This window comes from Dreissena polymorpha, chromosome 12, assembly GCF_020536995.1.
Source record: "Dreissena polymorpha isolate Duluth1 chromosome 12, UMN_Dpol_1.0, whole genome shotgun sequence".
NCBI classification, from domain to species: domain Eukaryota; kingdom Metazoa; phylum Mollusca; class Bivalvia; order Myida; family Dreissenidae; genus Dreissena; species Dreissena polymorpha.
Genome location: NC_068366.1, coordinates 39,621,277 through 39,649,079, shown reverse-complemented (window position 1 = coordinate 39,649,079; position 27,803 = coordinate 39,621,277). Strand labels below are relative to the sequence as shown.

Below are 27,803 nucleotides of genomic sequence, written 5' to 3'. Positions count from 1 at the left end.
ACTTCAAAAATATAGCTTCCCATACAGTTCAATACAACTTTCAATGGGAAAAAAAACTCAAATCAAAGCATAGATCTATTAGTTAAACTTAAATTGATTGACCCTAAACACAGGTTGTTAGCGTGTGCCTATGATATTATTAAGTGAACACATCATTTTGAATGAAACATAATCAAATTATAAAAAAATATCAATTTCTCTGAAAAAAAAATCACTTTCAAATTTATATTTAGCAAGTTATTCAACTCAAAATGACCCGAAAACAGAGTGTATCGCTTTGAACAGTTATAACTTCATCAATTTTGCAGCAATTTCCACAAACTTGGTCTTATTTTTAAACGCAGAAAAGAATTTTCGTTCTGGAAATGTACATATCTTGCAATATTTTATACAAAGTTTGGGTCATATTTTAAGATATAACACGATATACTTCTCGCGTGACCTATTTGTCAACGATCAGACCCGATTGAAGTATGATAACTTCACAACTTAAAGACACACCTTCGCGTTGGACCAATGCAATCGCTCGTGTGTTTAAAATGTCGGCCAGCTATGATGTATGCAAAGAATGGTTTCAAGAGGCGCTTTGATGCGTAATGTAACGGCAAGAACAGTTAGAATGTTTTTCATATGTTGTGTTGAATTATTGTATCGAGGTCCATTGAACTTTGCATGGAAAATGCCCTTTTTACTCCGAAAAGATTTCAGTCTTAGATTGGGTGTAATCTATAAAACCTGTATTCTATATTTGTATTTATCAATAACTATTCTTCAACAATACCTATATTTTTTATATATGTTTTCTTTTCGAGTTTCAATAATTTGTGCACTAATATTTTCGAAACGTTAACTGCCATCGCATTGTCAAAGTTGTATCTAAATAAGGTGGCATTAAATGTTTACGGACCTAAACCTGGTTTTATCGGGATATATAAATACACATTCCGTTAGTCTGGCATACTCCGCATATGCATATCTTTAGATTGTTCACAGTAAGTGGAAGATATTTATTATATAAATTTTCAATTCGTTTGCCTTAATTCACATCACTACATTTCTTAATTAATTGAGACTCATATTAATTGTATGTTGTATACAAGTGTCTGTTTAATAATGTCATTTTCATATGCAACGGAGGGTAATACATGCATAACTGTAGTTGTTCCGTTTTAAACAGGAACTAATAGATGTTTCTTGGACAATATTTTGTGGTCCTTTTGCAGATATCTTAGCTAGACAGTGGCATGAAGAAAAGTATCTCAACATACATAGTTTTCATCTAATCAAATGTAATGATCAGACGACAAGAGAAAGATTACATGACTTTATGAACGGCACTATGTATTAAATTATGATACATGCATGTAGGAACACACTTCAATCAAATAGAACTAAAGATGAAGAGGCATGAAAGATTTGGTATGTACAAGTATGTCCAGTTCTTGTTTAAGTCAGGCTTTGTAGCGTTATGATATTACAAAACACATAATAATTAAATTAAACATTTACATTGAATAAAACAGGTACAAAATATTTCTTCCTGACCAGAGTTGCACATAATTGTAGTGCGAAAAACAGGCATGCAAAACATAACACTCACTGACATGCTGTTTCTGAAACGCACTTTCATCAACTTTATTAACAAACTCCATGTTATACAATGACAACAAAATGTTTTTTTCAAACAAAAGCAACAGTATTTCCCAATTATAAGGGCATGGCAAAATATCAAGAGTTGATAAAAATGTAAACGAATAACAAACATGGAAAACCGTGATCTTCATACATTCGTCATGGTCACGAGAAAATACAAAAATAAATTTTGGACATTTAAAATAATATCTTCTTTAATGAAGTAGGACTTGATCACATGAAACAAATAGGAAATTAACAAATTGCAAGGAATTTGCAGATGATGCTATTGATAATATTATGCAAAAATCATGAGACTAACAATGCAATCTGTTATCTTACACTTGTCTCTCTCAAGAGTGTGTTTAGGATCTTTAAAAAAAAATAAAACAGTCCTATTTTTGAAAAGCTGAGATAAACTTTTCGCCTCCCGGAAATGGCCGTAGTGATCAGAGAGTGAAAAACAGTTTGTTTCTGTAATAAATGCGAGTAACTGTGTCGGATACGGCGTAAAAGGATTGTTATGAATTTCAAGTTCATTTGAGTTATGGTACCATTACAACATTAGTTAATTGGATTTAAAATTCCTCGATTATATGCACCTGCTCGTTTACGCTACGAAAAAAAACGTTGACAATAAAATCGTATGCGCTAAATGATCAAAACATTTGCAATACTGAGAACTTACGTTTCATTTAATGGTATAAGGAAGTTTGTTTATAAAATCGTGTTTAATTATTTATGGTGTATGCAACAAGATGGGCAATAAAAGACTATTCAAAATATACCAATCAGGAACCCTGATATTACAAAAACAGAAACAGAAATCAAACTATATACTAGTATTTAAATAGCATACATGAACATAAAACAATGACGTAATCAGAGGTAATTAATAATATTAAAGACATGTGCTAAGGCGAAAACACATTAACACCCACCATAACAAAACAAGAACCCGAAAAGAAAAGTAACTAATATAATGCCGAAGAATATTGAACAAACCGTATATACATATGAACCCGAACCCAATAAATACACGAAACGGAAACACGATAAAGTTAATACTGCATTGTCACAAAGGGCTATACTAAAGACGGCTACATCTGAAATGCTACATATAATATAACAAGAGGGCCAAGATGGCCCTAGTTCGCTCACCTGAGAGGAGTCGGTTCATTCAATCTTTACCAAATGTCAAACTTGACCTAGATATTGTCCAGACAAACATCCTGGTCAAGTTTCATCATTATTTCATCTGCGAGTCATGATCATTGTGCCTATGAAGTTTCATGATCCTAGGCGTTAGCATTCTTGAGTTATCATCCGGAAACCATTTTTCTAAGTTGAGTCACTGTGACCTTGACAGCCATTGTGTGAATACTTTTTTTGGCACTGTGACCTTGACCTTTGACCTTCTGACCTGATAATCAATAGGGGTCATCTGCGAGTCATGATCAATTTACCTATGAATGTTCATGAACCTAGGCATAAGCGTTCTTAAGTTATCATCCAAAAACCATTTTACTATTTCAGGTCACCGTGACATTGACCTTTAACCTAGTGACCTGTATATCAATAGGGGTCATCTGCGAGTCATGATCATTGAACCTATGAAGTTTCATGATCCTAGGCATAAGCGTTCTTGAGTTATCATCTGGAAACCATTTTACTATTTCAGGTCACCGTGACCTTGACCTTTGACCTAGTGACCTGAAAATCAATAGGGGTCATCTTCGAATCATGATTAATGTACCTATGAAGTTTCATGATCCTAGACATAAGCGTTCTTGAGTTATCATCTGGAAACCATTTTACTATTTCGGGTCACCGTGACCTTGACCTTTGACCTAGTGACCTGAAAATCAATAGGGGTCATCTGCGAGTCATGATCAATGTACCTATGAAGTTTCATGATCCTAGGCCTAAGCGTTCTTGAGTTATCATCCGGAAACCATTTTACTATTTCGGGTCATCGTGACCTTGACCTTTGACCTAGTGACCTGAAAATCAATAGGGGTTATCTGCAAGTCATGATCAATGTATCTATGAAGTTTCATGATCCGAGGCACATTAGCGTCCTTTAGTTATCATCCGGAAACCATTTTACTGCTTTGGGTCACCGTGACCTTGACCTTTGACCTAGTGACCTGAAAATCAATAGGGGTCATCTGCGAGTCATGATCAATGTATCTTTGAAGTTTCATGATCCTAGGCATGAGCGTTCTTGAGTTATCATCCGGAAACCATTTTAATATTTCGGGTCATCGTGACCTTGACCTTTGACCTAGTGACCTGAAAATCAATAGGAGTCATCTGCGAGTCAGGATCAATGTACCTATGAAGTTTCATGATCCTTGGCATAAGCGCTCTTGAGTTATCATCCGGAAACCATCTGGTGGACGGACAGACCGACATGAGACAAACAATATAACCCCTCTTCTTCGAAAGGGGGGGGGGCATAATGAGAAAACTGCCCCCCTCCCAGCAGCCATGTTCCAAGATATCATTGGGACAAATCTTCAGACCATGTTTCATGATGATCGGAAAATAATGTGACCTCTAAAGTGTTAACAAGGTCATACATTTCAATATAATTTAAAATAAAACTTAAGAAGAACATGTGTCGAAAAATGCGAAATAAGCGAGATATTTAATTCTGAAATTGAAAATGCCTGTACAGTCGAATTCGCCAGAATGTATATCATGCATATACGATGTGAATCTTAATTTAGTTTAATGGTTGTTTTTAAATTCCTGAAGCGATGTCTATTCATTCGACACACGAACACTAACTCCGATCCTAATAAAACGACGAATTCTTCGGTTATTGTAGGGCAATATGTACGAAATATCTTCGTCACCACCAGCTCGGGGAACTAATTTGTCTTTGCTGCATTTTATGAAATTCGTCTTCAATATCTTGCCTATTTTGTGTTATTGTAACATGTATTTATCAATATATTACAATTTAACACATATAAAAATCATATAGTCTTGCTTTAATTGTTTGACAAAGGAATGCCATATTGTACAGAATTATCAAACAATAAAAAACATATTCAGAAGTTTGCTACATGTATCTTCCAGAATGTAAAACTATCATTTATAATTAATTCCACTTAATCTTCTTGTGCTTAAAACAAATATTTTTAAAAGGGAGACAACTCTGTCAATTCAACATAATTTTTATTTGCAGTTACTTCCCTTGACATGATAAACTATATAGTGTTCAAAAGCTGTTATTACTAGATAAATATAAAAAAAATGACCCCCCCCCCCCCAGCGGCCATGCTTTTTTACCGATCAAAACCATTTTCAAACTCAACTGTTATATCCAAAAAAACACATGTTCTGACAAAATTTCATGAACATTGGACCAAAACTGTGACTTCTAGAGTGTTCCCATGTTTTCACTATATACATATAGAGAAAACTGCCCCGCCATGTTTTTTCGCCGATCTGTACCATTTTTGAACTCGTCCAAGAAATCAATAAAACCAATGTTTTGACCAACTTTCATGATGATTGGGCAAAAATTGTGACTTCTAGAGTGTTTACAAGGTTTCTCTATAGCCGAAAAAGGAAAACTGCCCCGCCCACTGGCGGCCATGTTTTTCAACACACAGGAACCACTTTTGAACTCAATCAAGATATCATTAAGACAAACATTTTGACAAAGTTAAATGAAGATTGAACAAAAAATGTGACTTCTACAGTGTTAAAGGTTTTTCTTTTTTTTACCTAGTGACCTAGTTTTTGACCCGGCACAACCCAGTTTCGAACTCGGCCGAGATTTTATTGGGATAAAGCTTCTGACCAAGTTTCATGAAGATGGGACAAGAAATGTGGCCTCTAGAGTGTTTACAAGCAAATGTTTACGGACGGACGGACGGACATACGACGGACAAAGACCGGTGAGAAAAGCTCACCTGGGCAATCAGGTGAGCAAAAAAGAGTAAACAATATAGGCTACGGTTATTTCAATCAATGCTTCAGTGTCGTCAGAAAAATGAGTACTTACATAAAAAAGAAAAAAAACGCGAATTGAAAACATAAACAAACACCACAAGATATAACCTACGTTCAAAATAAAAATCACTTGATTGAAATATATTTTGTTTAATATCATAATGTACATTAGGTCACCTTGCCAAAATAAGTCACGTAATTCGCATTGTAAATGTGTTTCAGATTTAATTAACAAAAAGCACGTGTCCTTACTTATATTCATTTAAGAACTTTGCAAAAGTGTATACTTTGATGTAAGAAGTTTAAGAACGGAACATTCTTTGGACGTATATAATGCATAAAAATAATAACAAGAAAAACTATGGATTTCGGAAAACTGAAAATACAATAAAAACATTTGGAACAAATAAATTTAAACCTAATATTGTCAAAGCACAGTTTGGGGTTATGTATTCTAACAAAAAATGTTTCCATGCAAAACATCTGATACAATCATACATGTATCATAAAAATAATATATACCCTATTTTCTGTTTTGTAGATAAATAAAGAAAGCACAATAAAATAACTGAACGATTCTCTTTGAGAATTTAATAAAACTTTAGATAATATATGTTGATATAATACTTATAATAGTCATCACGTAAATGATATAAGTTCACAATACACGTGAGTACACTGAATAATACAGAGGACATCATTAAATATACACATATTGCACAGTGTGTGTAGATTGAATCATATTAATTACAAGTAATATATATATCATATGTTGCACACACTTTGAGTACAGAAAATCACATTATGTATTGCATATAATTTTATGATACTTATTACGATTATAATCAATGTCATGATCCATCTATGTTTCATATTGTTCGAAATCAAATTTAATATAATTAAATGATATGTGTTAAACAGTCAGCGATTATGACGAGCAACTAAAACACCGTTATTTATCTAGGCTAGAACATGTGCATTCACTTTTCAATTCATTAAATTAATTTTCTGAACAAGCAATGCCACTTCAAAACTTAATACAATTATTAATGCATACATACAAATCACTAAACACAGCAATTAATCAATTCATCATGAATGTCACTGAACAGAACTTGTCATTATTATGTCTCTCAGGCCACGTTATACACTAAACTAACATGCATTTTGGCGACAAATAAACAATTATAAGACAGAAAATAAAACAATCTGATAAAACATAAGAAAAAAGAACAACGAACACAACATGAGTGGTAATAACAAGAGAAAGAGGTTACTAAGGGTTTAAATAGCGCCTTAAATGATACAAATTGTTATATTTACATAACAATGAAAACAGCAATACACATCAAACAAGCAAATTGAATATACACATAATTGAATATATTTAGAGCACATACCGCTATTTATATGATTATTAATATAAAATTTCACTTCAGAACGTATAAAGTATATAAATAACTCAAATAGCACATAACAAATCTCGGATATGTACTAAACCCCACAATATCATTTAACAACTGTATGAAATGTCTTTCAACATAAAACAATATTAAATATTTAAAGCTACACACCTTGAAAAGAAGTACACGTTAATCAATACATATAGATGCAATTTGAAAGTGTGCAAAATTGCCATTAAATCTATATCCTAGTTGGCAAGTAATTTATTATTTGTTTACATTTTAAAACCGAAAGTAGGATTTCAATACGTATACATACATTTTGACAAACGCGATAAGTTTTACAGCGCAAAAAGACGGATTTCTACCTTGTAATCACCAGATATATTCTAATTGAGAAAGATAAAATTAAATCTATAGCTTAGTTAGCCAGTAGTTTATTATTTTTCAAACGGTACCGCTGTTAAAACCGAAAGAAGGATTTCTAGACGTATACGTCCACTTCGACAAACGCGATTATTTTTAAGTTTGAAAGCGAAAAAGAGACGGATTTCTACATTGTAACAACCAGATATATTCTAAATGGCATAGATACAATATGTTTCTTATTTATACTTAAATTTACTATGCCATGTATTTCATTTCAAGGTGTGTGGCTTTAAATGAAATGATTATAAGCATCCACCAAACAAATCAAAGTATTAAACGTGACCATGACATGACACTTTATTATGTTAAATATAATTTTAGTTCGAAGACATTACTAAATACATATTTTTAACAAGCTTTTCAAGCCAGTTATTAAACAATATGATCATACAATGTCATTGTATTCTTCCGTAACTCAATTTTGACCATGCAATGTGACGAAAAATAAATAATTGACTTTTGAACATTCAGCATCTTTTTCATATCTCTATAGCATGAAAACATACATTTCATGTATGAATACAATTCGAATATGCTTTGCCAAATAATAAATATTGTAATGGTAAATGATTTGAAGTTGAACATTCCTTGGTGCTTAACATTTTTCGCACATGAAATTAAAACATATATCCATCAAAATATACTTCATATGTATTGAACAGAAATGGGTTTCACAAATCAAAAATTCAATAACTGTACTTTGAAACGTTCTTTTTGTACCAATATAATAAACAGGAATATCCATATGAACATCCATTCATATGTCGTGTTCTAAATCTTAACTACCTCACAGCATTGATTTCCTCTTTTATACCATTACGTATGCAGAAAGCTCGTTTTCCCTTTTTGCAAGGTATCTTCCCGTTTGTATTTACTCAAAACTTTACAGTTTTCAAACTTTGAAAAAGAAAAAAAAAACTTAATGGTGTTTTTTTAATTATACACTCTGTCACAGACCGTTTTTAACAGTCCATCGAATCTATGCCCAAGCATCACATAACAACTGTTACACAAAATACTTCTTTGAAAATGTGTATTCATCATTGGTGTATATCGTTCAACGTACATCGTTGTAATAATGGATATGAAACAATTTTGCTATAAGATCTCGCAATCGTAAATGAATATCTTTTAGTTAAACTGGATCCTATACATTGTCTGATTTTATGGACCTTATTTTTCTCGCGTCTTCAACGGCAGCATTCAAAGCAACACTCAGAAACTTCATCGCTATTCCAAACGAGACTGCACCGGAAGCCAAGGTCGTCACAACGGGAAGCACAATATCTTTAATCTTGGAGGGGCATAGCATTTCAATAAACATCGGTATCTTAGCACTTTGGCTAAGTATTGTCGACTTAAGTTGCATGAACTCTACAAATTCTTGTTTCGTTTTACCTTCATCTGCAGCGTATTTCTCTAAGTGCGCATCTGTTAGCTGAAACTGCTCCCGATAGAAATGTGCCTCTGTAAGAAGATATTCATCTGTTGAAGAAATGCCAAACACATCAATGGGAGACACATCCGTTACGGCAACCATCAGGGCGGTTTTTAAGATTCGCTTGTTTAGTTCTTCTTCCTTTGCCTTGATGACATCCTCGGTCAAAAGACACGTCCCAAACGTTGCCACCTGTCTCTTCTCCGGCGGTGAATGGTGTATGATAGCCATTGCCAGCTTCCCAAAGTCGTACAGGTGTGGTTCGTAATTGTCGATGAGGAAAACTTCTCCACGCCGAGATGTTGGTAAACTATCTAAACAATTCCACCGTATTTTTCTTAGAACGAAGTTTTCGTCGAAAACCGGTGGTCCAGAGTAGACTCGCCTGGCATTATCGATGTCTTGCTGAACTTTCGTGCGGACAAAGAAGAACGTTTTTTCCTTTTGACGTATCGTTTCGGCGAGCCATAGGTCATTCTCGGTAAAACGTCCTGCGCAAACAATAATGTAGAAGTCGTACCTTTCAAATTCAACCTGGTCCATGTACGTATCTCGTCTGAAACGTTCTGTACCAACGCCCGGAAGATCCCATAGAAATATATTCGGAAAGACGGGATGGTTATATTGTGTTGGATGCATGGTTCCTTCAACGACATCAACGCGTGCCCAACCATCTTCATTTGGTTTGACGTCTCGAATAGCGTTAATAAAGCTTGATTTGCCGACTCCAGCATTACCCGTAACAGCTATGTTTAGTGTTTCTGTCTCCCATCGTGCTAGGTCATCTCGAGTTCTTCTGATCAGATCTCGCCTCTTGCTTGGAGAAGACTGATTGAAATCTAGAATGAAACTTTTTAATTCGTCTTCGTCAGCTGTTAAGTCACTAATGTCATCTTTCCTGAAACGGTAACAATACAGATACAAATATCACGGCAAGTTCCAAACCAAACCATACAAAATAAAACAACACTAACTCAGTCGATAGTTGGAGGAACTTACGACGTAACTGAACATCGTTCATAAACGCCTTAATGTCATACCGTTTATTTAGTTTTACCCAATATTTCAAAATCAGTAAATATCAATAACATACACATACATGAAGCTATACGGAACCTTAAGATTTGAAAAGGATTGGTATTTACAGTTATTCAAATATAATTTATCGTGGAAACAATATCTTTCGTATAAGGGAATAGTGTGGTCAATTACACATAAAAGTTAAGCTGGCCAGTGTTTTGTCATCATATTTTGGAATAGGACCAGGCTCTTTTGAAATATCGCGTGGTTTTTACTCAAATTAGTGCTGTTGTTTTGCCAAGAAATACTTTAAAATTGACAATTTAAATGTTTCCAATATAATATTGAGTGTTTTAATGTTATATTGAGTTTTTTTAATCATGTTATATTTACACTGGTTCAACTTATGGAACTCGATATTTATTTTTTTTAAAACAGACTATTTGAAACCTTAAATTGTGATAATTTTCTTAATCAAATTCGGGACAATTATACACCTTTTCCATTTTGAATGTGGTCCCTATAACGGCCCCATATTAGAACGAAAACAAAACACTGCTGGCATACCATTTACTAAAGTCGAGGCTCGTGCCTGCATCATAACGCGTTGCGTCATTGCCTTCAGTGTCCTCGGTGGTGCGGCAAGCACGTCCGTCTGCTCTGGTGAGCATAGCGGGCTGTTCGACGGAGAAGACGTCGTCTCTCTTGGCGGGCTGGTACATATCATCGCCCTGATAGGATATTCTCCGTTTACCTCCCGACTTTTTCTGCTAGTTAATATAATGTAAAAAGAATGGCTTAAGTATTATGAGTATACATGTGTATAAACAATTTATAACATAAGCCGTATTGACTGATTTCTTGCGAAAATCTCATGATTATATGGTGCATTGGTGGGTATTCAAAGTTAAATAATGTCGTGTTCTTTAAATTAAACACGCAGTTTTACTTTAAATTTGCAAATATGAAATGAGCCATTAAATCTTCGTCTTTTATCGAACTTCCGAAACTATTTTTTAGGGGGTGGGGGATAATATAAGTGCATAACAAAAGACATGTTAAGAATTTGAAAAGGTCTTAATATTGCTATAAATACCAGTGTTGTGCAAATATTACATGTTTTTAGATGGTCGCTTAGCGACCGTCTAAGGTGGTTAGTCTAAAATTCAGGTCGACACGCCTTAGCTACTAGGAGTCCAATACCCGCTTACTACGCGTATCCGCGCAAGAAAGAGTTGTATAATTTATGCAAGAGGTTTGAGTTCTCCAGTTATATTCATTCACAAATGGAAACATGATATTAATATCGTGTTAAATGCAATAGTTTCGAACGGTGCTTTTAATCAAAAGAATCAATAAACAATGATCGTATTGTACGTGTCGCAGAGGAGATTGTTTATGAATGAATAAAAAAAGTCCACTTTCTGCAGCGTCTTCGTGACGTAGTATTTTTGCTCAGTTCATTCATAATATGAGGCTATTAATAGATGCGCCTGTCGATAAACAAAGGAAAGTCCACGGGCGATAACAACGCAATAGGTTACGCTCTCACATACACCTCAATGACGTAGTACAGGTCGTAAATTGAGGCTATTAATAGATTCGGGAAAAAGTTAACGCTTATTTATATTCTCAATTTATAAAACGTTGAACATAAGTTCAACAATAACTTCAGCGATACGATAGACAAAAACAAAAAAAATGTTTCATAATCGCTAAACCCGAATATAACAAACAATTTATAATAATAATACGAATGACCTGTTTCGTAACCTCGTTCATGCTACTGCAGCGGGTATTTCTGGAAAACGTTCTTTGGTTCTTAACAGATAGCGGCGATCTTTTGTATTTACGGGTGCTAGCAACGCAATAGTAAAAGGTTAGTAGAAGGTTTAGCTTGTTTATATTCACAGTTCTCAATACATAGACAGTTGGATATGAGTTCATCAATTACTGCAGGCATACTATAGGCAGCCTCGAAAATGCTTTATAATCGCTAAAACCGAAAACAACTTAATATATTATATTAAATATATTAATAACAATAAATATCTTTTAAAAATGTAGTCGGCGTATACGCTGACTCTGAAATAAAGTTTGCAATTTACTTTTCTAAATAAATAAATACAATTAAACAAAAGTTAAACTATTGTGTTGTGTTTTTCACTTGTAAGTTGCATATTCACCGCATGAAGTGGGTTAGCATTGTCAAACCACACATTAGTGTGAGTAGATAAAAAATATACTACGGGAGAGCACTTCATATGTGTCCTCATATGCCTTGTTATGAGTATCTTTCTTCAATATCGAAATATATCGTATGTTGATATTTGATTTAAACGCAGTTTTCTTTCGACACATTTAAATCACACGTCAATAGCGCCGTCATGCGAAAATGGGTCTTATGCGTTTCGGCAAGCGTTTGATAAACCCAACATGTGCTTTTGCGCAGTCAGGTCATAGGCGATGCTGTTCGCTATAAAATCACTCAATATGTTATGTTTCTCCTTACCATAAGGAGAGAAGCTGAGTGGGCTATTTATATGATGGGCGCATATGGAATAAACCCATTTTCGCATGACGAGGGTCATTACAAATCTCATTGCGAATTGAAAATGCCACATTTAAGAACAATGCTTTTTAATACAAAATTGAATTCAAAATAGCAAACTTGTTAATAATGGCAGCCTATCCACACATTAAGGAATGATTTCCAGACGTGCTGACCAAGTACGGCAAACATTGTGTTATGATAATTAAACGATTTTCTCTTATCGTGACACTATACTATTTCGCTAATGATTGTTTTCTCATCTTGGAGGCGAAAGTGAAATTCTGCGAGATGGATTGTAACGCGTAATTGTAACAGGATCACAATTTGTGTCATTTGAGCATACAGAGAGTAGTCCGGAATTCCTTACACTGAACAGTGCTACATCCTTTGAATTGAGCACATACGCAGTGATGTAGCAAAAATTCAGAGGTTGTATCTCGAATCAGCTTATTAAATATTCGAAAATATTCATGCGTGTCTGTTGGCGTTATGTAAATGTCACTAAGATGAAAACTGAGAAAAACATCTACGCCTAAAAGCGCATTAGTGCTCTATACCTACGTTTATGTCAGCGTTGTTGACACCGTGTGAACTGCTCGGGTAACAAGTATAGCATAAACAGAAATGTTTATATACTTTTATTCCTCCATATACAAGATACGAAGATTATTGTATATTTTGAATTTGTATATGGTGTCAAAAATCAAAAGTTTTGTACACGGAACTTTCAATATGAATTTATATTCTTGGTGAGATAGTTATTTGATATTAGAAAAAATATTCCTTTAATATGATGGTGACTGCAAATTTTCTTTATATTAAGTTCTCATTACCATTTTCATCATACTTTCTATGCTTTCAGAACGTCCAAAAAGCATGTTGTTTTTATTTTGTCTACGTTAGTTTTCTATGAAATAATAAGGATGATAAAAAGTGCACACACAACTCGACCCGTGCGCTATGACACACACTTTATAAAGTTGAATGGCGTGTGTTCATTTCAAACTTGCGATTGATTTTGAAAAATGAATTGCGTATTAAATTATGCAATAGCGAAACTCTTCAGTGCCTTCAGCGCTTTGATACATCTAAATATTACATTTGCCTTTGTACAAGGTGCTGTGCGTGTCACGTGGTCTCAACGTTATCATGCGTTTCATGTTATAATAAAACTTCCTGATACATGTTGATGCTACAATCGACAAGATAAAGATCGGACAACAGCTGACGCGCAAGGAATGTACGTATTCAAAAGCCATCACACTTTTTGTTCCGTGAAGGACATGCACAATAGTGTTGCAGCTATCAAATAACAGTAAAAACTGACTAAGCATAAATGCTACTTGTATCAAAAGTGTAAATCTCAAGACTTGAGAATCGGGACATTTGTTGCACTACAGTATCTGTGAAATATTTCATTCCAGCGTTGAATAGATGACAAACCCGATAAAAATAGAACAATAGTCCACTTGTTGATCCACACGTTACGATTATATTTTATCTGTGTTAGCTACCTTTCAGCTTCCTGCATTTATAAACAAACTTGATCTCTGTAAGCTAGTGACTACCAAAGTGAGACACATATATACATGTGAACAGCATTTTGAAATAATTAGCTGCTTCTACGAGTATATATATTGCTCTGATTACATTAACATCAACGTTGTTTACATTTCCCCCAGTGCAAAACAATGTATAATTTATCCCCACGCTTTTCGGAGAAAAAGTAGGGGATTATGTGGTTATATCCGCCATCTGTTCGTCCGTCCGTCCGTCCTGGCCACTATCTCCTCCTACACTATTAGCACTAGAACCTTGAAACTTACAAACATGGTAGCTATGAGCATATGTGCGACGGTGACGGCGACGGAATTTTGATCTGACCCCTGGGTCAAAAGTTATGGGGGTTGGGGTGGGCCGGGTCAGAGATTTTCCTGCGACCGCGATTCGAAAAAGGCTCATAACTACAGTATCCCTTCAGATATTACTTGCAATTTTGGTATGCATGTGTATCTAGACAACACCTTTCCATGCGCATACAATTTATTACCCCTGTGACCTTGACCTTGAACTTGAGGTCAGCGTTCAGGTTTCGAAATCTGCGACCGCGATTCGAAAAAGGCTCATAACTACTGTCTCCCTTCAGATATTGCTTTTATATTTGGTATTCATGTGTTTCTGGGCAAAAGCTTTCCATGTGCATAAAATTTGCGACCCCTGTGACCTTGACCTTGAACTTTAGGTCAGCGTTCAGGTTTCGAAATCTGCGACCGCGATTCGAACAAGAGCTGTCAGAAGACAGCACGCTCGACTTTTCGAGTGCTTGACAGTATAACGTAAGCCATCATAGGGAAATTGTTCATATTCAATAAGGTCAAGGTAATATAGTCATATTCTAAGTGAAAGAGAGGACCATAATTAAAACATATTGATCGCTTATGTTTTAAAGAAGTTTATTTATAGACGATTCTGATTTTAGGTATATTTTCCACAATCTATTGAATTTTTGAGAAGACATAAAACGAACTAATAAGATTTTATTTCAAGTTTGATCGCAATAGCTTGGGTGGGATGGTTGGACGGTCCTTCAAAAAAGAAATAAATAAATATTTGTTTATACTTTTTACCATGTTTCAAAAAAAATCTTTTTGGGTGAGGGTGGGTGAGGGGTAGGGGGTAGAGGAGAGGGGGTATAATGTGGGGGTGTGGTCATTTATTAGATGATCTTTCAATAAAAGCAATATGTCAAGGTGGGGCGTGGGGGATGGTTTGGGTGGTATGTCAGGTAAGAGCTGTTTGGTCAAAGTATGAATCAAGTCTGATCATAAACAAAGAAGTTATGTCAATTTAAGCAACCAATTTCAAAAATAAAATAATAAAAATAATTATTATTTTTTTACCACGTTTCAAAAAAAATTAAATTTTGTGTCTGGGGTGGAGAGGGGGATAATGTGGGAGTGTAGTAATTTATTAGATGATATTTAAACAAGAGGGCCAAGATGGCCCTAGTTCGCTCACCTGAGAGGAGTCGGTTCATTCAATCTTTACCTAATGTCAAACATGACCTAGATATTGACCAGACAAACATCCTGGTCAAGTTTCATCATTATTGAACCAAAACTCTGGCGTAGGGAGTGTTTTTGTTTTTGTAAGATTTGAAATGGTGACCTATATTTTGAGTTGACCCCACTTACCAAACATCAAACTTTGCTTAAAAGGATTTTGTATAATATAATGAAAATTTGGACAATCTAAAGGCAATAATTATGGCATTAATTATGTGATTTTGCTCATCATCAAACTTGACTGAGATCTTTCAGCAACTTTGATAAAGAATGCTTGAGAAATGTGAATGCTTGAGTGTTTACAAACCAAATGTGGACGGACGGACAGCGGACAAAGACCAATCCTTAAACCTCACCTGAGCAATCAGGTGAGCTAACAAGAACTGTCAGAGGACAGCGCGCTCGACTATTCGAGTGCTTGACATTATAACGTAAGCCATCATGGGGATAGTGTTCATATTCAATAATTTATTAGACGATCTTTCAAAAATAAAAAAAGGATTTTTTTTTTGGGGGGGGGGAGGGGTTGAGAGGGGGTATAATGTGGGTGTGGTCATTTATTAGACGATCTTTCAAAATAAAAATGGAGAGAAAATATTTATTTATTTATTATATTTTTTTGGGGGGTAGGGGGGTGAGAGGGGGTATAATGTGGGGCGTTGTAATTTATTAGATGATGTTTAAAAAAAAATTGGGGGGTAGATGGGTAGAAGGGGTGGGGGTGAGAGGGGGGTATAATGTGGGGATGGGGTAATTTATTAGATGATGTTTAAAAGAAATTGGGGGGGGGGGGGTTGGGGGGGGAAGTGATTCTGGGTAGGGGCGTGGGGTATTGTTTGGGTGGAATCCATTGTGGTATTCAGGTAGGTGTTGTTTTGTCAAAGTAATAATAAAACGTGATCATAAAGAAGTTATGGCAATTTAAGCAAAATGTTCAATTATCTAAGTGTAAAAGGGGCCATAATTATGTAAAAATGCTTGATACAGTGGTCTGCGGTTGGGGTTATGTTGGTAAACAAGTATGCAAAATATAAAAGCAATATGTCAAAGGATATAGGAATTATTTGGGGTAGTACGCAAACTTTAACATAGATTTATCAATAATATGCATATTCTAAGTATAAAAGGGGCAATAATAATGCCAAAATGCTTGATAGAGTTGTCTGCTCTTGTTTATAGGCTGGGAATGATGTTGGTTAACAAGTATGCAAAATATGAAAGCAATATGTCAAGGGACAATGAAAATAAATAGGGTAGTACAAAAACTTTAACATTTGCTGCATATTCTAAGTGGAAAAGGGGCCATAATTATGACAAAGTGCTTGATAGAGTTGTCTGCTCTTGTTTATAGGTTGGGGTCATGGTGGTTAACAAGTATGCAAAATATGAAAGAAATATGTCTAGGGACAATGAAAATAATTGGGGTAGTACGAAAACTTTAACATTTGCACGCAGACGCTAACGCTAACGCTCACGCCGACGCCGGGGTGAGTAGGATAGCTCCACTATATATATTTCATATATAATAGTCGAGCTAAAAAGTGTGTTTCACCGATCTGAGCCATTTTCCAACTGGTCCAAGAAATCAATAAAACCAATGTATTGACTAAGTTTCACGATGATTAGGCAAAAAATGTGACATCTATAGTGTTCGATCACAAGGTTTCTCTCTATATAGTCACATAAGGAAAACTGCCCCACCCCCCTGGCAGCCATGTTTATTGACCCATCGGGACCAGTTGCAAACTCATCTGAGATATATATAAAACAAATCTATTCACCAAGTTTCATGATGATTGGGCAAAAAATGTGACTTCTAGAGTGTTCACAAGCTTTTTTTACTATAAAAATATAAGAAAACTGCAACCCCCCGGCAGCCATGTTATTCAACTGACCGGAACCATTTTCCAACTCAACTCTCGTATCAAGGAAACAAATGTTCTGACCAAATTTCATGAAAATTGGGCAAACAATATGACTTCTAGAGTGTTCACATGTTTTCACTATATACATATAGAGAAAAATGCCCCGCCCACTGGCGGCCATGTTTTTTCACCGATCAGGACCATTTTCGAACTCGATCGACATATCAATAAAACCAATGTTTTGATTAACTTTCATGATGATTGGGCAAAAATTGTGACTTCTAGAGTGTTTACAAGGTTTCTCTATAGCCAAATAAGGAAAACTGCCCGCCCACTGGCGGCCATGTTATCAACGGACCGGAGCCACTTTTGAACTCAACCAACATATCATAAAGACAAACATTTTGAGTTTGACAAAGTTACATGAAGATTGGGCATGAAATGTGACTTCTACAGTGTTTACACGTTTTTTTTCTTTTTTTGATCTAGTGACCTAGTTTTTGACCCGGCACGATCCAGTTTCGAACTCGACCGAGATTTTATTGGGACGAAGCTTCTGACTATGTTTAATGAAGATCGGACAATAAGTGTGGCCTCTAGAGTGTTTACGAAAAAATGTTTACGGACGGACGGACGGCGGACAAAGACCGGTCACAAAAGCTCACCTGAGAAATCAGGTAAGTATTGTTTTGTCAAAGTATGAATCAAATCTGATCCTAGATAAAACAGTTATGGCAATGTAAGCAAAACGTATTTATTTGACCTTGAGATTCAAGGTCATTCAAGGGTCAAATTCAACTTGCCAGGTACAGTACCCTCAAGATAATAATGCGCATACAATTTGGACCCCTGTGACCTTGACCTTGAGCTTAGGGTCCGTGTTAAGATTTTGGAAATCTATTATGTGGTTATCTCCGCCGTCTGTCCGTACTTCCGTCCTGGCCACTATCTCCTCCTTCACTATTAGCACTAGAACCTTGAAACTTACACATATGGTAGCTATAAGCATATGTGCGACAGTGCACTGTTTGGAATTTTGATCTGACCCCTGGGTCAAAAGTTATGTTGGTTGGGGTCGGGCCGGGTCAGAGATTTTCACTCATTTTTGGGAGAAAAAGCGGGGATTATGTGGTTATATCTGCCATCTGTTATTTTAAATTAACTTCTTCATTTCTACACTGATTTTCTTCAAATTGATACTGAATAACTCCTATGACAATACGGTCAATCTCAACTATGCATGGCCCTCTTACCAACTCTGGGGCGCCCCTGGGTCAAACATGCGGCGTAGGGATACGCGTCGGCCTCTGTCGCGCCATTTCTAGTTTTTCGATTGTGATATAGACTACATTACATAGATTCCTACGAAAAAGTAAAGCATATCTCTCGTGAAAAGAAAATCCGTAATTTGATCACTTTACACGAAGGTCGACTACAGATATATTATATATATATATATATATATATATATATATATATATATATATATATATACATATTTATAGATAAAGCGAAATTGTCTCTGCAGTAAATGAAGGAAAGCCTTACTTACCCTCAACGATCGGTCAGGATTTGCTCTGTTATAGCCAGCGCCGCTTTGAAGATAGATGTCAAGGTCATTGAACTGGAACTTGTCTGTGTCAAACGTGTCCAACACAAAGATTTTGTCAGGCTTATAAGCTTCAAAATACTCTTCTGTGCCATATATGCACTGAGAAAACACGTGATCGGGGCTGTGGTTCTCTAGACACCGAGTGCGATCATATTCTATACTAGCGTTCACTTTATTACGAACAATTACTACTCTTTTAAATTTCAACTTAAAAACCTGTTCGAGCATTGATTTATCTAACTCGGCGAGTTCATCGTCGCACACAAGCAAAGCACATTCGTAAAGTTCGGTATCTAATTTAATTCCTTTGACACTAGCCGTGGATGCATCATTGGATACATCGTCGCTTCCAAAGGGAGGAAAGTCCCAAAAAACAATCGCCTTGTTTTTCGGATATGGGTATAACACTGGCTCCACACTGGAAGAAGCGCATTCCAAGTGTTGTTTCAATCCACATAGAGCTTTGATTAAACTTGTTTTTCCTACATGTTTACGTCCAAGAACGACGATGCCTACCGGCGGTACCTCTCCAGCCATATTTGCTTTTCAATCGTAGGGAGTTGTTTATGACACTATTTCTATACTCATAATAGTAAATTTGTCATAACTTATACTTCAACATTCGTCATCCGTTTTCGGGTTTTTCGTAGAAGTCTGAAAACGAAAGTAGATAATACAAGTCAAACCCGGGTCAAACAAGCTGGCGTAGCAAGATAAAATTACATTATAGCAGAATTCATGACAAGTTTACATGATAAACAATGAAAAGTTTGTTTGCAAACACTATAAAGATACGGGAAAACTAAAGTTTCTGTTATCCTAATTGATAAATATTACAATATTTAACATTTGACGAATGTGCACTAAAACGCGATCTTCTTAATTCGCATATTACAAGATATAATAAAATCTGAAGAACGGTCTCAACACGAAAACACTTTTGGATTTATGTAACAATTGCAACTACAATTTTCGCTTCCGCAAAAAGCATATATATTCCCAATGTGGTCATTTATTCAAATTTCGACTCTCATTGACCAAGATTATGTACTTTTTGAGTAATTACTTAATCAGGAACTTGAGTAAACCATTAATGTAATCATAGCAAACACATTTTTCGTCCGACCAAAAAAAAAGAAGTACCAATCACAAACAAATTCCCTGTATATAACTCTTTGCACACAACGTTGTTTCATCAGCCTTGCTTCCGTACTTTTTTAGGTAAAGCAGGATCAACATTTTACTTTTCAAATATTTTTTTCTGTTTTTGTTTTCATATCAAACACAATTTTGTCCGACATTGCCTTCTATCTACAAACCAAGTTGAATCAACCAAGCTCAAGTTTGTGTTTAGTAGTCGCAGGATGCAACAACAAAATGTAGTTTTTATTAATTTCGGCAACCATAGAAACAACAATATTTGTCTAACGATAAAATGAAATAATGTGATGATTGTCCCATATGGTCCTCTACCGATTCAATCCTTAATAGTACTTGTATAATCTGTAATAATCCCCCACCGACATGCGTAAGAAAATAAAATCCATTCAAAAAATGTATTAAGCATTTAATAAACAATATTACTGCACAGTTATAGAAATTATAGTCTTATATATATTTAACAATGTTTGAAATTCTTTTGACTTTTCTACGGGATTGAGCATAAGCAAAAATTTCAGTTTCGTTAAATGTACTGACCCGGCTGATACAAATCATTGCAGTAAAACAATGATGACATTAACTTACGCCTTGGTACTGGTGACTTCTTTGACCTTCTCACACTAACATACTTAAGTCACCTTTGGTGATAAGATATTATATTTAGAAAATGAGATAAGATATTCCACCGGTTTAACCGATGGGAAATCTTTAAAATCATGCGTCAATAATGTTTTTTACGTTATCGATTTTGAAACTGCGTGAACGTGCGCACGTTTTCATACACAAATCGCATAAAAACATCAGAAGTAAAATATCCAATCACATATATATCCATAAACGTGCATGTTTCTATTTAATTTCATTAAGCTTAATACGGCGCTCTCGATATTGTGCCTTCGTTTAAATTGCAGCAAAACGTGCGCAGTTATATTTAACCAGGAAGAATATAAAACGCAAACATAATCATTTACATCATCAGAAGCATCATCAGGAACGTCAATACCCCTTCCATCATCCTATTATTAGCAGCAGCACCATCATCATCATCATCATCATCATTATCATCATCACCACTTCCAACATCAGCATCATTATCACCACCCGCCACCACCCACCACCACCACCACCACCACCACCACCACCACCACCACCACCACCACCACCACCACCACCACCACCACCACCACCACCACCACCATCATCACCACCACCACCACCACCACCATCACCATCATTATCCTCATAATGCTCATACGCGTCGTCCCTATTATCAGCATATACACCAACCATATGATCATTTTTAGCATATATACCAACGTTATCAGCATTAGCATCATCAACATCTCATCACTTTAAATATCGTCAGTATTAACATCATCACCAGCAGCAGCAACTGCAGAAGACAGCTGCATGGACTGCAAATCAAGTTCGGGTGCTGAGGAACATTTATATGTTGTACTACTTCATGGATTTTATTAAAGCATTTAAATGATCGAGTTAATTTATCAAATGTCGAACGACACCACGACTTTTTCATTTCTGAAACCGTATAAAGAAACGATTATGATTACATGCGCATCAATTGTGGTAGATTTAATCACACTTATTTTTTTTAAGGAAATAATACTTATGAATTTGTTCCTCATCTCATGAATGAGTTGCATTGTTATTGAAACATTTTGTTCCCAATCACTAGGCTAAATGTAACATTTGTTTGCTTTCAGTCATTTTGCTTAAGATATTATATCGGTATTTTCCTTCTTGCAAAAGCGTGTTATCCAATTGTTTAAAAAATTAAAATCGTTTGGATTATGAACGGAAGTTCATCATTTTACACACGGACTTGACATAAAGTAATCACACCGTTCAGAACTTTATTTTTGCAAATATCTCAAGTTATTGAAATACATTTGAATAAAATGTGCATTAAAGACATTTTTTTCTTGCAGTGTGTGCTGATATCTAGATGTATAAGAATAAATCATTGAAAACGTCTGAAATCGATAACAAAAGTTCATGTTGCGTACACCATAATCGTTCAGCACACGTGAAATATTAAACAAGAACACTGACTTTTAAAATAAAGCCCAAGTCTCACTTTTGCCGGTAGAGCCCCGGTCCATCACGGTTTGCTAACGCCGGTCGAGCGGCGAGAACCGGGATGATTCGTAGAATTTTTTAAACGCTGTCACATTATTTTCCGGTGCCGCCCCGGTTGAAGACGGTCAACAACCCGGCACAGTCCCAGTCGACCCCAGACTAGCTACGGTTTATCCCAGTGAAGCCCCGGCAGAGCCCCGGTTGTCGCCGGTAATGCCCAGGTAAAGCCCCGGTAAAAGCTGGCAAGGTCCCGGCAGAGCCCCGGTATACCGTAACTCATACGGCACTCACCGGGGCTATACCGACATCAGACCCCGGCAGAGCTACGGCAACGCCCCGGTTTAACCCCGGTCGTCGCCGGTAATGCCCAGGCGGAGCCCCGATGAATGTCGGTGGCGTCCTGGCAGAGCGCCGGTTTACCTTGGTACCAAAGCTATACCGGGACTTTGCCGGAATTCACCAGGGCTCGACCGGCGAAAACCGGGGTGTTGCCGTAGCTCTGACGGGGTCTGTATTGGCCCCTGTGAAGCTACGGTGCCGTCCCGGTTGTGCCCGGTGCCGTCCCGGTTGTTGCCGGTGCCGCGCCGGTCGTTGACGGTCCTTCCCGGTGACTCCCGGTTCATCCCGGAGGTATTAAACATTTTAATACTTTCCCAGTGGAGCCCCGGTTGTTCCCGGTCGTCCCCGGTTCATCTCGGTCGTCACCGGTTCATCCCGATACAGCCCCAGTTCATCCCGGTAGATCCTGGATCACGCACCAGGGCTCCACCGGCATCATAGTGAGACTGGGCCTTTAAGTAGTTCTGGCGTATTTCACATTGTCATAAGCAGCATACAATTCTGTCTTTGATGCTCTTGTCAAAATTGGTTAGAAAATTGTTTTTAAAAAGCAGGTTTTACCTGTGTGTTTACATCCTTAAACGTTTCATTGGGAACCCAACAAAGTCACGTGATCCTGCTGCGTGCACCCTGTGAATGAAGATTGTGCAATGTCAATCAGTAAAGACAATGCGTGTATTTAATTCAGGTTAACTGTAAAATGTTTAGCACATGAACGATTTTTTTTTAATACAGACATACCGGTATTGTGTTCAATTAAGTGCTGCAATTTTTAAGTTAACCATAAAAAGAATATAATACGTAAATAGTCACCAAATAAAGACGCTTTAACAACTGAATGACTCAGTCTCATACTACAGTCAGGCAACCAGTTTAGAATCAACCGGCAAAAAACGTTAATTCTTTTGACCACAATAATTTCTTTCGGGATTTAGTGTCAATGTGAGAAGATGTTAAAATAAAGGGTAACATTTATTTTGCATTACAGGTTAGGCCAGGCGGCATAAGCATTTTTTTTGTCAAAAATAGCCAATTAAAGTTTACCCTTCGGAAAATTATTAAAAATCTTTCAATTTACAGAATTAGTATTTCAAAACATTGTCATGGCATTTGTTTTCAATCAGCAAAAAGTTTATTTGAAAATAATAAAGCCTTCTATATCCATATGCATATTTCAAAACATAACTCATTCAATCAGTTCTGGTTAACTTTTTGCAGCATCAAAGACCTATAGATAACATGTTATCTATAGGTCTTTGGCAGCATTTATCCCCCCTGTAAGCATAATACAAAAGCTTTCTTGCCAAAAACTTTGTTAATTTATTCCTTTACCTAATGTATACCTTAGACACTTATCATTGTGTTTTTATTGGGGCAATATGGAAAAATAAATACAAATAAATCGGAAATTCTGATTATCCGGAACTGGTTTGCAAACTGTATATGTCAACTCGGTAGAGTTCAATATAGTTTTTAGTTGTGAGCGTTAGCTCACACTAATGTAGACTGTAGAGACGCAGTTTTGCAAGCCAGTTTGCTTTTAACTACGCTAGGAACGATAACTGCAAGTCAGTCTGCTGTTTGCTAAGCTAGGAACGATAACCACTGCCCGTCTTCACTACCTGCAGGAAAATTATGCAGACGACGAATGCTAGAAGCGTCTGCTCTACTACTGCAGTGTGTATTTAATCAATAGTGTTTAACAGCTTGTAAGACGACATTGGCCATTCTAGTGTTTATTATTGAAATCTGTACATATTGGCTGCTTTCAGGGAAAACGGGGCTTATTGCATGTCAAAAAAGATAAGCCTGTGCACACTGATTAGCCTGTGTAATGCGAACACGCTAATCAAGAACGACACTTTCTGATATGAGGGGGTTTTTCGTTTAAAGAAAGTTTCTGGTACTGGAATGAAAATTAAAGCATATGCATTAAGCCCTGTTTTCCCAAAATGAAGCTTAAATTATCTTTTTTATTAATGATTTGAGAGAAAAAACCACATCTCGACCTGTGCTTTAAGACCCACTCTTTATAAATGTGAATGGGTTGTGTTCTTTTCCAACTTGCGATATAAAAAGCTATAACATATTTTTGAAAACTGAGTTGCGTCCAAGATTGACATGACGCCGCCTGTCAATCAAATCCTTATCTTAGAATTGATCCACCAATCAGCGATCGATTAATCGGGCGCACTCGTTAGCAACGACCTGTCCGACATTTTCCTAGACAAGCTACATGTCTAGGTTCACTTTTATTCCAACGAGTTTCTTTTGTTTTCCTCTTTAAAAAACGATTAAAAATGGTTAAACGGTGTCAATGGGGATTATGTAACTCGGACAATCGATATCCTGACAGATTAGTTGGTGGCATTGAATTTATTTCGTTTCCAAAGCCGAAAAAAGATCTTGAGAAGTGTTTGAGATGGATAAAGGCATGCGGTCGTCCCCACGAACAACTGAACATCAACATTGTCAACGACAATTACAATATGTTCGTCTGCACAAAGGTATTTTTGTTACTTTTAACCCTTCGATTCTCTATTCGGTGTAGTTTTTTGCGTGTAAACAGACGCTTGAATGAGTATTTTTAGCTATGAGTACTGTTCTACTTTCACAGATGATGTAATTTGTGACCAATGAAATCTGTGAATCTAAGGATCATTATATAATAAGTATAAATAACAAGTATAATAATCATTTCAAATCAAGATCGGGTGTTTTAAGTCAATCACTAGAAAAATTGCCATAGCATATGCATATTGATACATGCGCGAAGTGTCGTTCATATGAAGTGATAATATATATGTTATAACAGTATCATAACGAACATCAATATGTTTCTTCAAACTATTTAAGAGCTTACCCTGCTTTGCAACTACAATGTGCGATCGTAATTGCAGTTTTGGACATCGAGAAATTCACGGTATGGGGATCCTCTCCCTTTCGTTGACTTCTGAAAATACGGGATTTGACGTCGATTTCATCGTTATTTCCCCTAAAAATTCGGACAGAGTCAATGTACGACTCATTAGCAAATTTTCTAACTTGAAATCGTTGACGTAGAGAGCATCTATACGGCAAAAAATGTTCACCAAAATCATCGGGTATATCGCTTAACCGTATCATAGACATGTTCATCTGCATTACTTTACGAGAACTGAAACCCAGCATGAAGCCTAATTCATGCTGTGTTTTATTACTCTGATAGTAATGCACTTAATTGACATCATACATGTTATTTGAAGGTGACATGTGATATCTTATCTTATTAACGGTATCTACACATTTGCAGTCATGTGGTGTCACCAATAAACGCTTTTAATCCACACTAGGAGCTCGAATGCCTAGATCTCATTTTTTAAACGAGTTTCGTTTATTTTGTTCGGATAAAAAACGGAAATGAAATATGGTAAAAACGGTGTAAATAGGGTTATTGCAACTCTGACATTTGGTATCCAGAAAGATAAGTTAGATGAATTAAATTTATACCATTTCCAACGCGGCAATGCGATCTTGACAAGAGCGAGTGGAAGCTTCAAGAATTACCGAGATCCCCTTTATAAAACATAATTTATTTCAAAAACTTGAAATGTCATATAAGCAATAACTAAGCATTATTAAGTATGTATTATGTCACGTGTACATGTAAAATAATTGAGAATTTTGGTACCCACTTCGTGTAACTTTACGAAATCCCCGTTAAAAATCGCGTTTCTGTGTGTGTCAGAAACAAGTGAAAACCATTTTGTTATTATTTTAATAAAGACGTATCGATAAATGCTACTGTAAAAGAGTTATTAACACTGATATTAGTTAACCAATAAATGCGGTAACTTCGGGGAAGTAGGTACCTGCGCGAGCGTCTGATATTGGTAGCCTTATTAATTTATAATAGCCTGACCGTATTCCATTTCGTACAACGCTAATTTATATCAGACAATGTCCAAACTTATTGTGTTGTTTTTGCGATTTAAATCATAGAGATTGATAAATGTCCCATAAGCAATGTTTAATATGATTAATATCACTTTTATACGTAATAACATGTGGGATTGAGGTACCCACCCGGAGTCAGAAAGCGCGTAAAACTTCACCGAATTCCCAGTTATAAAGCGCTATTTCGTGTCAAATACACGGGTTGGGGGGAATGTTTCGGTAATAATTTTGTTAATAACACGGGTAAATACCGGTGAAGTGTTAATTTATTGCAAATACCACCATTACACGTAAAAACGGGTTCGATTTCGTTAAGCGCGCAAGCGTTTGAGAGCGTGTTTAATGTACCGATTTACCCGTTATAAATAGCTGATGTTCTCTTTAATCGTATATTATTTGCATGTGCAGAATAACTAAATGGCATCAACCCCTTTACAAGTGTAATATGGTGTTAAAAAAGTCCATAAAATCATCCGGAATATCGCGTAAATTTATATGCAGTCTATAGGCAAAGAAGCCATTTTGGTGTTAGCTTGTCTAGGTTTGATAACCGCTAAGTCACGTGATAAAGAGGGCGGAGCAATCATAGATAAGGCGTCATGTCAATTATACAACAGCGAACAACTTCCGTGCCTTCAGCGCTTTGATTACTAGTAAATCTAACATTAACTGGCAAAATCGCGTTCAGAGACCAAACTCGATACCGATTCATAAATCGCATACAGTACTAAGAAATTTGCAAGTTTTAATTTGCGCAACAAAATGCCGATCATGATTTCATGTTTGCCACCGTGTATTTTCTTCATGTACTGCGTCATATACATAAAGGTGCATACAAATCACGACTGAATCGTAAATAGATCTCTCAGTTTACATTGCCGTCATACTTTAACTTTTCTTTTAGAGTATTGATAATCTCTCTGACAAGTTATTGTATCCTTTATTGATTATGAAGACTGTGTTGTTGATAGTTATGTTATGGATACGATGTGAGCATTTTCTGAAAATGCAAGAAAATGCAAGTACAAAGCGAACTGTCCTTGTCTATTTTTAAATAAACTGAAATCTGAATCTACACTACGATAACAAAAAGGTCATTGACAATAAAAGAAAATGCATCTATTCTGACGTTATTAAAACATTGTACACATACACACACATGAGCAATAATATTGATACATATTCTACTAGTAAAATTCTTACCTTCATTTGCTAAGATGAAGCGCTTGACTCGACAGAAAATGGAAAATCCAATGACACAATGCCATAAATCAATC

General features: G+C 36.1%; 1 protein-coding gene across 10 annotated transcripts; it reads right to left on the bottom strand.

The window, feature by feature from the left end:
- Window positions 1-1,311: 1,311 nt before the first annotated feature.
- Window positions 1,312-27,803, bottom strand: LOC127853807 (interferon-inducible GTPase 5-like). 10 transcript variants are annotated; one of them, XR_008036760.1, is made up of 7 exons: window positions 27,730-27,794; window positions 25,454-25,543; window positions 23,152-23,220; window positions 18,931-19,644; window positions 10,462-10,664; window positions 3,491-9,772; window positions 1,312-3,345 (listed from the first exon to the last, which is right to left on the bottom strand). XR_008036760.1 is itself a non-coding variant. In XM_052388588.1 (6 exons), exons 4-6 carry the CDS (start codon window positions 19,525-19,527, stop codon window positions 8,584-8,586), a joined length of 1,989 nt encoding a protein of 662 aa, XP_052244548.1. In that variant the 5' UTR covers window positions 19,528-19,644; window positions 23,152-23,220; window positions 25,454-25,543; window positions 27,730-27,794; the 3' UTR covers window positions 1,312-8,583. The 10 variants fall into 10 exon arrangements, 7 of the variants coding, with proteins under 7 accessions (XP_052244548.1, XP_052244554.1, XP_052244549.1 ...); XR_008036759.1 differs by having other exon boundaries at window positions 1,312-3,490; window positions 3,783-9,772; XR_008036758.1 differs by having other exon boundaries at window positions 1,312-3,635; window positions 3,928-9,772.